The sequence below is a fragment of the Cheilinus undulatus genome, linkage group 18 (assembly GCF_018320785.1).
Source record: "Cheilinus undulatus linkage group 18, ASM1832078v1, whole genome shotgun sequence".
Classification (NCBI taxonomy): domain Eukaryota; kingdom Metazoa; phylum Chordata; class Actinopteri; order Labriformes; family Labridae; genus Cheilinus; species Cheilinus undulatus.
Genome location: NC_054882.1, coordinates 29,942,749 through 29,958,210, shown reverse-complemented (window position 1 = coordinate 29,958,210; position 15,462 = coordinate 29,942,749). Strand labels below are relative to the sequence as shown.

The 15,462-nt window shown below is 40.6% G+C and overlaps 1 protein-coding gene across 1 annotated transcript in view; it reads left to right on the top strand.

Moving 5' to 3' along the window:
* Positions 1-15,462, top strand: part of LOC121526043 (connector enhancer of kinase suppressor of ras 3-like) — a 62,293-nt gene that overhangs the window by 35,415 nt on the left and 11,416 nt on the right. The window contains exons 8-15 of the mRNA XM_041812324.1: positions 309-377; positions 487-633; positions 2,559-2,683; positions 3,883-4,070; positions 4,163-4,249; positions 6,204-6,454; positions 8,619-8,656; positions 11,828-11,870. Of these exons, the coding sequence (XP_041668258.1) occupies positions 309-377; positions 487-633; positions 2,559-2,683; positions 3,883-4,070; positions 4,163-4,249; positions 6,204-6,454; positions 8,619-8,656; positions 11,828-11,870 (948 nt within the window). The remainder of the gene's footprint in view (positions 1-308; positions 378-486; positions 634-2,558; positions 2,684-3,882; positions 4,071-4,162; positions 4,250-6,203; positions 6,455-8,618; positions 8,657-11,827; positions 11,871-15,462) is intronic.

Sequence of the window (15,462 nt, the reverse complement as noted above, 5' to 3'; positions counted from 1 at the left end):
GTATTCAGTCAGTCAGTGACTAATTTACCAGCATCACTGCAATGATCGTGTCCTCGCCTCCGGTCTTTAATTGTGAATCAGGACCTGAATCATCATCAGTAGTGACGAGTTAATCCTGTTCTGTATCCGTGTGACATGAAAAACAGTGCAGCTGATAGTCATAAACACAGAGGGGGTTGTTGTTTTCTCATGATTTGAGCTTAGTCTGCTTGATCAACTAATTTTCCTAGGTGAATTTTAAAAGCAGACAACAGTGACAGCATAGTTTCTGTTTAATCAAACTGAATTTTCCTCTTTTTGCTCTGTAGTCACCTGCAGACCTGACCAGGAAGATTCATGCTGGTGATGAGGTGATCCAGGTTAACCAGCAGACAGTGGTAAGAATTTATCTATTTATCTATTACATACATGCTACACACGGTGTCAGTGAAGTAGAAGATATAAATCATATATAAATGCTGGTTTTCTTCTCTTCCTGTTAACCAGGTGGGCTGGCAGTTGAAAAACCTGGTTGTCAAACTAAGGGAGGACCCTAAAGGTGTGGTTCTACTCCTTAAGAAGAGGCCCACGGGAACAACAGGTTTCACCCCTGCCCCACTCAAGAACATGCGCTGGAAGCCCCCAGTACCACAGGTACATGCTCTCTTGCACGCAAGCTGGCACACATCACCCTTTATTATGAAAGATCAACAAAAGCCTGGGTGTCTACTCATTGTCTAACAATTATCAGCTTTTTAAGGAGTTGGTTCCAAAGCTGCATGTTCAGACAAGTGTCAAAAGCCACCCTGAAAGTGCTGTTTGCTTGCTTGGCTGAACTGACAACAGCATTTTCTTCATGGGTAACATCAGAGGCAAATAAAGTCTCATGATGTCATTCGGTCTAAAGATAAAGCTGTTTCAGTGGAGTCTGGTCAGATTGTGTTTCGTTTATTAGAAGCAAAATGTCCAGATGTTGCCATCAGAGGAGGATAATATGACTAAGAATGGTTGATTTTATTTGTCAAGAAAAACAACCTAAATGAGTATTGTCCAAAGAAAGGTCAGGGTTAGCAAATATATATCGTGCTAATAAGGTTATATGACTGCAATCTAATTTGCTATTCACCCTCATGTGAACACATTAGACTGAATTCAGCTTTTAACCATCTCTCCCCACCTGAGCCCCTTTAACAGGCAGGCACATAATAAGCCCTGTGTAAGCTTAGAGTACCAAATTTCAGGCTCTGACATTGTCTTATCATGCGTAGCTTGTTTTATAGCCTGAGAAGGCAAGATGAGACGATATCAGATAAGAGTGGGTTTTTTAAAAACAACAAAGCACCTCTCCCCACAAAGGTGGCCAATGACAACATGTCCACCAGCATCTTGTTTTAACAAGTAGTGAGAGGTATCAGAACGAGACATCTCAGTTTATCTGTGATAATAAGGCTCCAGAGGGCAAAACAGACACAAATCACACAACCTGATCCAGGAGTGAATGACACTGGCTTTGTAATACTGTATAATTTGTACACGTGGGAGCCTCTTAGAGAAGGAAAGGACTGGAATGAGTCATGAGATTCTAAACCTGATGTAGTTTGTCATTAATATATCACATTTGTTTCATCAGACGTATCATTTAGATTTGGTTGGACTGGCAGTGTACATTTAGTCAAGGGCACAATGTTGTTGAGTGTTGAGAAACATTACTGTGGTGAATGAGTACAGTCATAAGTACATGTCTAAAGAGCTATTCTGGTCTTCACTGACAGTCTTTCTGTACCTCAAACAAGAAGGTTTATTCTCAACCGCTTAAACATGTGGTAAACTCCTCCCAGTGACCAGCAAGTCATATTTAGTCTTCTTTTTAAGGAACTATAGTGATGACTTTATTTATGATGTTAAGCTGATAAAGTGTCTAAATGTATGCATGAAGTGAATTACCATTAAAACGAACTAAACTTTGCAGATAAAGTAAGGGAATTTGTGTTTGGTAGATTATTTTTTGTTGTTACAATACTTCTTGGGAATAAATCTTATGCCACTAGAAAAGCCTGTTTATTTCCCTTTTAATGGTGCCACTGTTGTAAGGAACATGCATTTGTGGGATGAGCAGCAGAGCTGATCATGTGGGTTGAAAAACCTTCCAAATCTTTCTGCCAATGCAAAACAGCTTAATCTGCCTTTGACTCTTGTTTGGTATTCTGGACTCATCACTGAACATAACAGCTGCAACTCAAGCACCTTGGGGTACCAGACGCTCAAAATAAGTCAGAAGCAACAGCAGAATAAGCTGTTTGGCACTGGCAGAGAAGATTTGGCAAATCTTTCATGGGCACAACCCACATACTCAGCTCTGCTGCGCATCCCACAAATGCATGTTCCTTACAAAACCGGCACCATTTAAAAGGGAAATAAACAGTCCTTCCACCAATACTTGTTACAATGCTGGAACAACAGAGAAATCATCTACCAAACACAAATGTCCTTACTTTTTAGTGCTAAGTTTATAACTGGTTTATGAATGTATGTGAAGGTGACAGTATCAATCTAATCTTTGTTTGTTTGTTTTTCTCCAGAACAATTCCTCCTTGATCAGAGCTCAGTCTCCCTGCAGCTCAGCTAATGGATCAACCAAAAAGGAGAAACCTGCTATCCTTGACTTGTACATCCCCCCTCCTCCTCCAATGCCATACACTCCACGGTGAGCTGTCTCTTTTAATCTTTAGTTTGTTCAGGAACTTATGATCTATTGACTAAGGCCGGCCACACACTAGACGATTTTTTAATCTGAAACGATTTTAAAACTGTGAGAGACCACAGACTTCAGGACAATTTCCAAAGATTTTTCATCTTTAATCCTCTGAACGCACACACTAGACGACTCAGCCAGACTGTCCGATCACTGGAGGCCACACACCTGCTGACCTGCCTACGACCTCGCGTGATCACGTGACTTCAGAAAAAAAAAAAACACGAATGTCTGTCGATACCGTCTTGCTGTCTCTCCACAACAGGCTGTCCTGACGTGTGTTACAGGTACAACAAAAATCATAAAACAAGGGAAAGACTCAGGACGAAATCCTGGCTGGAATTAAGGTAGTATTGTGTTTATGGTTGTGAGCGGTGAAAGTACGTATGATTCGTCTGGTGACGCTACTCGGTGTGCTCGCTCTCATTGGTTGTTGTGGGTACTCTGTCAGCTGCACTACGACCTAGAATCGTAATTTAATTTAAGAATCGTTAATTTAAGATTCAGGGTTTGAGAGGCTACAACGCGCTTCTGAGCAGTAAATGAATCGTGTTGACACCACACAAATGCAGACTACTCAGACAAATAATCGTTTGCGACGAGGCTCCAGTAGGTACGCCCCCCGCACAATCGTCGGGGGGAGTCAAATCTTGGCTAAAATCGGGCTTATAAGCCTGTAGAGTGTGGCCGGCCTAACACAGCACACAAGACACAAAACAACTTGAAGACGTGTTAGAAAAGATTAACAGCCATCCCACATTAAGTGATCCAATCACCCCTACTCCACCTTTGCAACATGCCCTCCTCCATTATAACCAAGTCCTGCAAATGTGGTCGCCTAACCTTCCTCCCATGTACTGCACTTTCTGTTCTGCTTTTCTTTAGCCCACTTGGCTCCCTGTAGTCTCACCATGGACCTTATGTAACAGCTGTTTCATCTTCCACCTCCAGGAAGACGACAGAGCATCTTCACATTAGTTTAAAAGCCACATTTCTACATAAAGATTGTAGCTGTGTGTCTTACACGCTTCACAGTTGGACATGCCAGAGTCATTACTTGCCAACAAATCATTCCTAATGAGGTTAAATGCAGAGTACTGTAAACTGTGGGTGTTTTTTAATGAGTAATGAGCATTTGCTTCTCCACGCAGAGAGGAAAGAGCAGACTCCTTCTCCAGCATCAGCAAAAGACCAAAGGGCTCTGAGTCACCCAACTCCTTCCTGGACCAGGAGAGCAGAAGGCGATGTACCATCGCAGATTATGACAAACTAAGCGTTGGCTGTCCTATCGAGGCCAACGTGATTCAACCGAGAATGAGGGAGCACAAGTCCTCGCGTGGTCAGTTTTTATTCATAGCTCTTTCATCAATGGAAGTAGAATAACATTTTAAAGAAATAACTCAGTGATAAAATTCAAACTCTTGTGTTTAGGGAAGCCTCGGCCTCTCTCCATGCCAGTGGACACCTCTGTTGGAATCATAGATCCCTACGCTAAACCCTGGGCACAGGGCAGGAAAGGTAGGTCACATCCCTGCTTCATGTTTATACTTAAGAGGGACAAGATTTCAATGGTTTGAAACAAAAAAAGTTTTTATACAGCCCCTTTTCCAAAAACTGTTCCACATATATTTAACAAAGACCTAACCTCTCTGCAATGCTCTTTTTATACCCACTAAGGTCACAAACATATTTCCAATTAATCTTATTAATAGAGAGATTTTTCTACTGGGTGTTTTCTTTCAACATATCACAACTTTTCCAGTCTTTTATTAACACTGTCCCAACTTTTCTGAAAAGTGCTTGCATCAAATTAAGAATTGGCTTACAAATCTGAAAAAGAGGTGGATTTCTCAGTTTTTACATTTCATATTTCATTGTTTTGCAAGCTCTAGAGCAGTGGTTTCCAAGTGGTGGGTTAGGACTTAACAGTAGGATGTGAAGCAGTTTCCAGTGCGTGGTGAATGGGTGCCAGGAAAAAAATATGCGGCAAAAAGTTTATGATGTACGGTCACCCTGAATGAAGGTGTAAAACATCTTTACATTTTTTAGGTTTTCTTGTGATGACAAGCAAATTTCTTATTTTCCCTCAAGATTTCAATGTATTAACTCCTTTTCCAGGATAACAAAGCTAGTTATCCCAAGATAGTTTGGAAAGAACTTACCAAAGAAATTTTCATGCTATCTGGAAAAAAATGGAGTAAAAACATGAGTGCATACTTGTCCTCCTGTATTGGTGAGCTTTTTAAAACGTGTTTCTTTTGTCCTATCTCTTTTGTTTCATTTGTGATCCAACCTGTGACATTTTTCATTAAATACATTTAAGTTTTTGAACATTTTGAAGAATCTGGGTCATGATCTCCTGTAAAGAGGTGGTGGTGGATCCTTACGCCCGTCCAATGGAGAGCCACTGGCCAGGCATAAGTGGAGGGCTTTTTTAGCCTTGAACACAGCCAGGCTAGCTTTGTAACACCTATTCCATTGCTTTTTGAGAAACTAGGCTAATAGGCTGCTTTTGAATTAGTATTGATCATAATTATATAACTCGTGTGACAAATGTACTGTTTTACTGTAATAAACGGTACATAAAGGAGCACACTCAACCATTGTCTTGCCAAAACAAAAGCAGAAACAAAGCATATTAGCAAATCAATAATTTATTCATTTAGCAAACAGGAGCCTCTGTAGGCTGTGGAAGAACCATACACAGCCACAAAGCTTGGCACCTCCTCCGCATGCTGGTCACCAGCCTGGTGACACACTGCTGCGGTATGGCATCCCATCCTTCAACCAGCATTCGTCACAAATCAGACAATGTGGTTATGTTGGTCACTTTGTCATGAACAGCACGTCAAAGCGTATCTCACAAGTGTTCAGTGGGGTTGAGGTCAGGACTGCTGGCAGCCATTTTGTCCTCTCCACTCTTGGATTCTGGAGGTAGTCTCTGATAAACCATGCTCTGTGGGAGTGAGTGTTGTCATCTTGGAGGATAGTGTTCTGTCCCAGACTGGAGAAATGAGATTGCCACTGACTGCGAAACATTGACTTTGCCTCCAGTGATGACAAGCCTCATGACTACACTGATTGTCAGCACCTGGGGGTACCAGAACCTTTAAACAAGAGTCATTAGCAACAGCAGAATAAGCTGTATGGCATTGGTAGAGAAGATTTGGCAAATTTTTCATGGGTGCAACCCACAAACTCATCTCTGCTGCTCATCCCACAAATGCATGTTCCTTACAGAGTGGCACCATTTGAAGGGGAGGTGGACAGGCTTTCCAACAATATAAGATTTATTGCCAAGAAGTGTTACAACAAAGAAATGATCTACCAAACAAATTTTCTTACTTTGTCTGCAAAGTTTAGTTGCCATAAGAGCAATGTGCCTCTAATGTAATATGGTAAAACCACAAAGTACCTCTTCGAAGGCTTTGCTTTTTTTTAAGTTGATGGCTCATTGTCTTTCCTATTTTAGGTGAAGACCTTCTGTACAGATACCTGAGCAATGAAAGGATCCCCACCATTGCAGAGGAGGTCCCTACAGTGTCACCGCCCTACAGGCCAGCCGGAGAACGTCAGCTGGTCCGAGTGGACCACATCAGGGGCAGTCGCTACTACTCCAACTCAGACCTCCACAACAGCGCCACCATCCCTTACCAGGAGGACGCGAGAAAGGCCGCCTTGGCCCCCGTCTCCAAGCGCACAACGGCAGAACGCTCACTACTGGTCAGTTGGATCACGCGGCTTAAGCTATTGACTCACTGATGATGCGCTTCCTGTCCGGGGCTTCCTGTTCCTGTCTTGTGTCCTTCCTCAGTGCCTTTGATTTTTAACGTCCAGCTGTTTTTTGTAGCAGTTTGGGCTTTCTCACCCTCCTCTTTCCCCAACCTCCATACTTCCCTGGTGTTACTACTACCAACTACTACTCCTCCTCAACCAACCTTGCTTTAGTAGTACTCACTACAGTGCGTCATCATCCCTTTAACACTGCCTACAATCCTCCTCATCTCTGACTACAAGAACCATCTCTGCCTCAAGAGGATACACTTTGGCCTTGTGTGCTGTCTATGGACTCCTCTGTACATATTAAGTTATGTCATGTTCAGTTAAATGCTCTCTGGTACTTTTATTTAATACTTAAGAAAACTTGCCTGTTATCACTTCGGCTATTTGCTTTCATTGATTTTATTAAGTTATAAACATGCAACAAAGTGAACATTGTATATTAGTGAAACTGTGCTTTTACTATTCATGTTACTTTTTCTTTTGTGATCAGTTAGTTACATTGACCTCTACCAAAGGTTGTCTCCTGTAAGCTATGCATATCCTGCAGACAGATTTTTATAGTCACTTAAGCTGACGATGCTGCATAGGTCGGTTAAAGGGTGTTAACATTTTATCACTAGCAAATATTTGTGCTGGTTTAAAGCTATGCACTCAAGTTGGTAAATCTTGGGTTTAAGTTTACTCTGCTGTTACCCACCTAAATGGCCTATACATACATGGGTGAGTAATTTGCTGTCTTTTAAGGACAGTGATTTGAACCAGTCTTTAAAGACGCACAGGCCTTCAAATAGCTGTGGAGGGACCACAGATCACAAAAAAAGAGAATGACAGTATTATTTAAGAAAATACAGGGAAGTAGTGTCTACTGTTGCTTTATCTGCCTTTTGTACGTTTTGAATAGTGTTTTATTAAAAATTGGAGTTTATTTCAGTGATCTTTTGTATTGTCTTCATTTTACTATTGAAAAACTGTTACATATCTAACTGTAATGTAGCACTTTTCTGAAAACCACATTGCTGCTCTGTATTGTTCCAGGATCAGTTTTAAAAAATGAAATATTTTCCATAACAATGTTTCTGTGAAGGACAAACTTTAGTCATTTTACACCCACTGTTGACCTTGTTGGCTTTCTAACCTGCTTTGACCTTTGAGGTGAACTCTGCTTCTGTTTTTTTAAGCATGTGGTGAAACAGGATAGCTAATGTCAGCTTACCTTTCCGCTGCATCTCAGATGGTGCTGCTTATGTAACTACTTCCCTCTTTGATGATTTTTAAATTCCAGCCGGGAGACCATATGGTCAAAGCAGGTTTTCCATCAGGGGCTCTTATTCCTGCACATATGTTGCCTTTTAAACATTTAAACGTGAGGCTAGGATTACTTTGCCTGACAGCTTTTCTCTATTTTTTATTGATTTTTGAAGAAGTGTTTGCTTGGATCAGCACCTTTCATCGTGGAAATGAAGATCAGCCAAGATCGACCCACCTCTCACACATCCTTCCCCCTCTGCCTTCATTTCTCTTTGCATGACTTTAACAACGGAGTTGGGTCTTTTTTTCTAATCTCTCCTGCTTTTCTTCTTTGTGTCCTTCTCTGCCCCAGCTTGCTCAACTATTGTCGCTTGTAGTTCTCACTAATTTGCACTTTCTGAAACCTGTGGTCTACCTAAATACTACCTGCTCTTAGTTAAACCCTCTGCAAAGTTTGCTAACAACAAGCATGTTGTGCCTGTATATTACAAATGGTTACATGGACATAACGGTCTGAATTATTGGTAAATTGTGCATGTTGAGCAAGTCTTGATAATCATATACAGACACATGATTGTGGATTGTTCTTCAGTCCTTTTCTCCTGTTCTTATCAAGTTTATCAGCAATATTACAGTAGATCACAACACAATACGATTGAATTGAGTTCCCAACAAGACAGTATTCTGCAGGGATTATATGTTACCACACATTAAGTGTTGACTAAAACAAAAAAAACAAATGAGCTTAATAATTAGCATGTAGGGTATGTTAGTGAATCATAATTTAGCCTTTCAGAACAGCTCATAGCTGATTAACTTTCAGACATGTTAACACATGAATCTCTATGTATCACAGGGACCTGACTGGCACTCTAGCAGTGACTTCCTCAACCGGTGAGTGCCTTCTCTTCTCACACATGCAGTACTTAAACATATGTCCACACAGATACCAACACATACATAGTGTTACATACCGTAGTTCATAGGTCAGAAGAGAAACATAAGACCTGGGTGGGTCTGATTTTCCTACAGGGAGTGACAGTGGAATCTTTTTGAAACAGTGGGTCAGTGGGTGGTTTGTTTTTATGATCAGGGAAAATATGCCTGAGATATGGAGGATGAGATTCACAGAGAGTAAGACAAACAGATGGTGACAGATGAGTGATAAAAAAAAAAAACAGCTAGTTTCCAAGCAGGGTAGAGAAAATTTCATGAACTGCTACAACACAGAAGACCTGATTCCCTTGTATCAAACAGATGCTCAAAATGCTGCTTATTTTAATTTAAGAAAGCCTAAAATCTTTAAAATGAGAAATTTCACCCATTGAAATAGTTTAGCACCTTTTTTAACAGTATGGACTTGTCCTATTCAGACTACTAATTTAAGATCACCAAAGGCTTGTTCACTGCCATTTCAAGGCATAATATTTACAACCTGTGATGTTTTTGCCTTCACTGTGAACATTGTAGAGATGTAATTGCGGGGCCAAAATGATCCTCGCTGTCTGAGGTAGGAACAGAGGCAAGAACAGGATTTTGTTTTAGAGCTATCCAGTGTCACTTCCTGCTCTCTAGAGTGAAAATGCCCCCATTTGGGTAAAACAAGCCCAATAAGATTAAATGGCTGTAGATTAGAAAACAGTTGTTGCAATATGATTTAACACTTTAGTGCTTCAAAATAAATGCCCTTTTATTGATTTTATAAATCAATCTTGGGCAATAGAATTTGGCCTGTTGACAAAATTATGAAACAAAACAAACTTGTTGATGTCAAAAAGGAAAACTGAAGTAATGCCAATTGAAAAAATCATTACCCCATGAAGACAAAATAACACTCCAAGCTGCCCAGAGAAAAGGTTGGTGAAAAGTTTAAGTCAGGGGATGATTAAAAAAAAATTCCAAGGCACTGAACGTTCTCTGAAGTACAGTTAAATCCATCATCAAGAAATGGAAGGAATGTGGCACTTATGTAAATCTGCCTAGATCAGGCTGTCCTCACAAACTGGGGTACCGTGCAAGAAGGAGACTAGAGAGGCCACCATGACACCTATGACTACTCTGAAGGAGTTACAAGCTTCAGCAGCTGAAATTGGAGAGACTCTGACAACAACTGTTGCCTGTGTTCTTCACCAGCCAAAGCTTTATGGGAGAGTGGCAAAGAGGAAGCCACTATTGAAAAAAATCTCAATCTCAACTAGAGTTCGCCAAAAGGTATGTGGGAGTCTCCATGGCCAAGTGCTTTTTGGCCGTCAGACAAGATGCCATCCCCACTGTGAAGCATGGTGGTGGCAGCATCATGTTGAGGGGATGCTTCTTGGCAGCTGGCCCTAGAAGGCTTGGTAGGGGGTAAAATGAAGGCAACAAAATAAAGGGAAAATCCTGAATGACATCCTTATTCAGTCTACAAGAGAACTACAGCCTGGAAGAAGATTTGTTTTCCAGCAAGACAATGATCTGAAGCATACAGTGAAAGCTACTCAGAAATGGCTTAAAGACAACAAATTGAATGTTCTGGAGTGGCCGAGTAAAAGCTTAGACCTCAGTCCAACAGAGAATATGTGGCCGGACTTGACGTTGCCTGGAGATAAGGCTGTTCAAGTGTTTGGCTTTTTTTAAACAAAAAGTCTCATCTGGCTTCTGTCTGTAAATATCAAATGCCTGTTTAGGTATCACGCTGTCATTCAACTCTTTTGACTCCTAACCCCTGGCAGCAGTTCTAGGAATTAATAATAACACTGTACAATATATTAGACTTGTTATTAATGGTCTTGTTTGCTTTTGTGAGTCCTAAAGAGAGATCAGAGTTTATTTCTGTTTTATCACCAGCTAAAAACTTCCCACTGGAGCCTAAATCCCTGAAGACCTTACTATTAAATGAGTAAATAAGTTTCATGTTTATGAGGCACTCTTCTTTCCCAGGATCCTACCATCTACAGTAAGTGAACACTGCCCACACACCAGTGTTTATCCTTTGCCATCCACCCCCTTTGGCACTTCAAAAGCTGAAACATCTGTAGAAATGTCACTGTTATGATAAATCCTGATTTTTCTTCACTTTCAACTATAAATAACCACTTCCCACTGCACAAATATGACGACATCCGAGGATTGCTGTTCTTCCTTCTCATCATCCGTGGCCCCTGTGTCTCCTCAGGGCCTGAGGAGGTGTAACTCCCCGCATTAACGCCACTATTGATGACTAAATGCCTCGCACAATACATCGACCCTCTGTGGCAGGTCTATTCTGAGCGCTGCACACGAACACTCCACGTCCGGTTTGTTGCACGCTTGATCAAAAGGCATTACTCACAGTACAGATCCATATAAAGATGCTTTAGTAAATTAGCAAAGCAGGTGACTCATAGTCAGGGATTAAGAAACATGTGACATGGATGAAAGCATTGGAATATGATTGATGGTGGATTTAATTGAGTGTCATTGTAATTTTAATCCATAAAATGTGATCCTGAATTAGTTCTGTTTCTGTTTGATTTATCAAAACCATCAACATGCATGAAAAAGCAAGTTCATACTGTGTAGGCAGTAAAACCAAGCACTTCTTAAACTAGAGCAGAAACTACTCAAGCAATTTGGTACTTTGAGGAGGAGACAAAGACGTGAAAATTTATGGATGACAGGGAAACCTAGCCAGAGACAATTTCATACTCTGAAATTGCAGGGTGAGGCCTGGCTGAGGTAAATGGTGTATTTTAAGCATTGGGAACTTTCCTGTCTACCCATGTTGCTGTGGCTGTTTGCCAAATGTATTATCAGAACTGCTCTCTCACAGACTTAATGCCAACCCTTAAACAGACTCAGTGGGATTTGTGCTCTTTGGGCTATTTCAAAGAAAGCCGGTTTGAAACATAGATGAGGATAATGATTGGTTATAAATGAGATGAGAGGAAATAACTATGTGTTGGAAATTCTCACAAGACTTGTCTGATCTGAAGTTTGAAGAGTAAATATAGCTTGTTGGTGTACAGGACAACTTCCCTGCTAAGAACTTAAGCTGTAGTGGTCTGTTTCAAACTATTAAGTGTTTACTGTTATTGTCTCTTACAGGTATAATCAACCACAAATACGATCCTGGTCCTTCTCTCAAGCTGTAAGTATACTGTGATGGGTTAAAGCAAATACCATCAATCCCACTGACATAAGAGTGATTATCATGTGGTCATACAGTTTAGCTTTTAAGTTTATTTGCATACAAGTTAGGGAGTACACTCTGCAATGTGGGGAATGCAACTGGTTTAGTTCAGCAGAAGGAGGTAAAGCCTTAGTTATAGACTCAATAGGTTTCACATGAATAAAATAAATTTCACCATCTCTTAGCAACAGACCACCAGAGCAGAACACAGCAACATAACATGCACATTAGTAAAAGGTGTTCAGGAAATTAACCTACTTTACCCACATTAGCAGTTGGCTCTAAAGTAACCAGTTTTTTCCAGCACAAAGAATCTCAAAAATAAGGATGTAAAGATACATTGAAAATCCCCATGGCCCTTAAAGGGATAAGGGGTGTAAAAAATGAATGGATAACACTTTGAAATACAAATCAAGCGTATAGCGTTAGTTCAGGCAGGCCACGGAGTCAAGCACTGCCATGATTGAGATCAGCTGATGTCACGCAAAACTTTGCCAGCCATCTGATTTGCTCTAAGTACGGTATTGGCTAATCACGCTTATGCTACCATATTTAAACTGCTCTTGCCTGACTATGCTCTGCCGCTTGCTCTGCAACCCTCCACCCCAGCTCCTCCTTCTTTCTGCTTCTTAGTTAATCAGTGTCATTCAGTTGTCATTGATGCCTACTCTGCTCTCGGGTTTTTTGCTTCTCTCCCTGCCTTTTGCTTTCCTTATCGGCATAGGTAGAATAAGATTGTGTGCCTTTTCCTCCTTAACTTAGCTTTCAATGTAGGCTTATGGGAGGGCAGGGGATCCCAGGACAGCCATACTGCCAAACATGAATAATGGCAATAAGTGCTAATTAATATCTGCTAATAAAGACATATCTATAGCAGTATAGTTGACTGTGTAATATTTAGGAGTGAGGAGATTTCATGACTGGACTTGTTGCACAGGTGGCATTCTATCACAGTACCATGCTGGAATTCACTGAGCTCCTGAGAGCGACCCATTCTTTCACAGATGTTTGTAGAAACAATCTGCATGCCTAGGTGCTTGATTTTATACACCTGTGGCCATGGAAGTGATTGGAACACCTGATTTCAATTATTTGGATGGGTGAGTGAATACTTTTGCCAATATAGTGTATATTTTGAGTTTCGGATTCCTCAGTCGGACAAAGTTCGTCCTCCGCCGGATGACCTGTGTCTACAGTGTTCTCCTACTTGGCTCTGTGCTTCAGAGGGGTAGATACAAAAATAAAATACAGAGTGGAAAGAGTACACTTCTATTTTACTCAAGTAAAAGTACAGTTACTTTAGTGAAAATCTACACAAGTAAAAGTAAAACATATATCATTTAAGTGTACTTTAAGTACTGAGTTGCTACTGAGGAGTTGTTTGGTAAAATATGATCTTACATAGCCCTAAAGTCGCAAGCGGATGTTGAAACTCAGTGGGTAACTTCACTCAGGGTGCAAAGGTGTCTCACATCAAAAATATTACTTGGAATTTGTGGAATTTATTTGCACATTCTTGGGAATTTGATTGGATATTTTTATTTGGGTGGAATGATGCATTTTGGAATTTTCTTGAACATTTTCAGGAATTAAATTTTGTTTGAATTTTAAGGTTTTTGCAGAAAGTTTCACTGAAAGACTTTCAAGAGTAAAAATGACTCAAATGTGACTAAATCTAAAGGCATTTCAATTAAAGGACAATAACTAAGACTAAATTTAAAATAGCTGCCAAAATAAACATTGCTATACAAGATAAGCATAAAACATTATTTAAAAAATGACCACCAAGCATCACCACTCAAAGTGGCTATATGGTTTGGGGCTCTTTCTTTTTCCTTATTAAGTGTGCTATGCATAGAAACTTATTTGGTATCTATTGGTTGTAGCAGATGGGGAAACGAAACGTCCACAGAGGTAAACTCAGGACTCTGCAGCAATCTCACACACGAACACACACCACAGTAACATGACTTAATGTCAGTACCTCAGTGAACACCTCCACAGAGGTCAGATGGATTAGGCTCACAGTCAGTACTGGCATGTGAACAAAACACAGCTGTGCAGATTTATGATCCACTGGTGACTTTTTGATTCGACCCACAAGGAAACCTTGACCCTACTGTTAGTTTATATATAGTATAAAGGGTGCAATATAAGGACAAATGGAGTGTTTTACTGCCTTTGTTTGAGTCACTTTAGATTGTTTGTGTGCTTATCAAATACATCAGATCATGAAAAGTTGTTTGATTTCAACCAAACTGTCATTAATAGCGTTCAATTTTTCAGTCAGGGCTATGAAAACTCAAGTGACACATCTAGTGAGCTCTAAATTTATGTGCTGGCCACTACAGAGGCAGTTACTACTCCTTGTGAGTACACAGCATGCAGTGCAATCAAACCAAGCAAGCTAGAATCTGATATCATTTCCAGCCCTGCACCCTTCCCCCCTTCACACTGTGTGAGATTCCCCTGCTGAATAATGGCCACTCTGTTTGCCCCCTCTCTCATGTGTCTCCCTCAAACACAGACGCACACAGTTTCTGGTTGTGGGGAGAGAGGCATTATCTAAGTGCCGTGACAATTCTCAGCATGGATCATGATGGGAGATTGAGTGCTACAATGGCGTGACCAATCAGCATTCCCATGAATCCTTCGGGCCTTTGACTCGAGTCGCAGGCTAGATTACCTCACTTCCACCCAAACATGGCTTCAGCAAAGTGTCCCCTTTAAATTTCCTCAAAGTGACATGCTGAGACTTTTTATTCCCTAGCAGAAATAAGAAAAGAGGGAATTGTGTCAAAATCTTTTTGATTCAGTGTGTTTAATTGAAATGTTTATTGGAGGAGCTTTTTCAGGGGGTAACACAGGGAAGTTATTTGATATGTATGACAAAGATAGGGTGACAAATGGGAGGGGAGGGCAGGACGAAGCTACAGTGTGAGAATGTGGGAGATATAAAGGGAGAGGATCTCTTCATAGTCACTTAACTCCTCTTGCTGCAGCACAATAGCAAGTGGAAAGAGAGAAGAGGCCCCTGTTCATTTAAGCAGAAATTAAATGGAGACTATAATAACACAGGACACAGGAATGTGTCTGCTGGTTCACCGCCATCCCAGCACGGGCCAACATAGACCAGAACATCCAAGTGTCTGCAGAATACAGCCTTGGCAGTGATGTTATGGCTACAAACTTAGCTCCTTATGGAGACTGTGAAGGTTGTTGGTAGGAGGGCAGTACTCTCACTGAGCCATGACTGTCTTAGATAACATTAAAAACCTCTTGTTGTCCCTTTTTACAGTGTATTTAGTGTAGGCCTCTGAATGCAATAAATTGGGAGATTTTTTGTTGCTGCCATATAGACACTTTTCATATTAGGGATAAAATTGTTCTCATTAGGTTTTAGAAATATTATCAGCTTTGAGAGAGGAGCTGGAACAGAAACACTTTTGTAATAGTCAAATAAAAGTCAAGCTCTGAATTATTTGTCATATCTCCTTTGCCTTTATGTCCAATAGAAGTTCATTTTTGTCTTTTTTTTTAAATAAAGGCT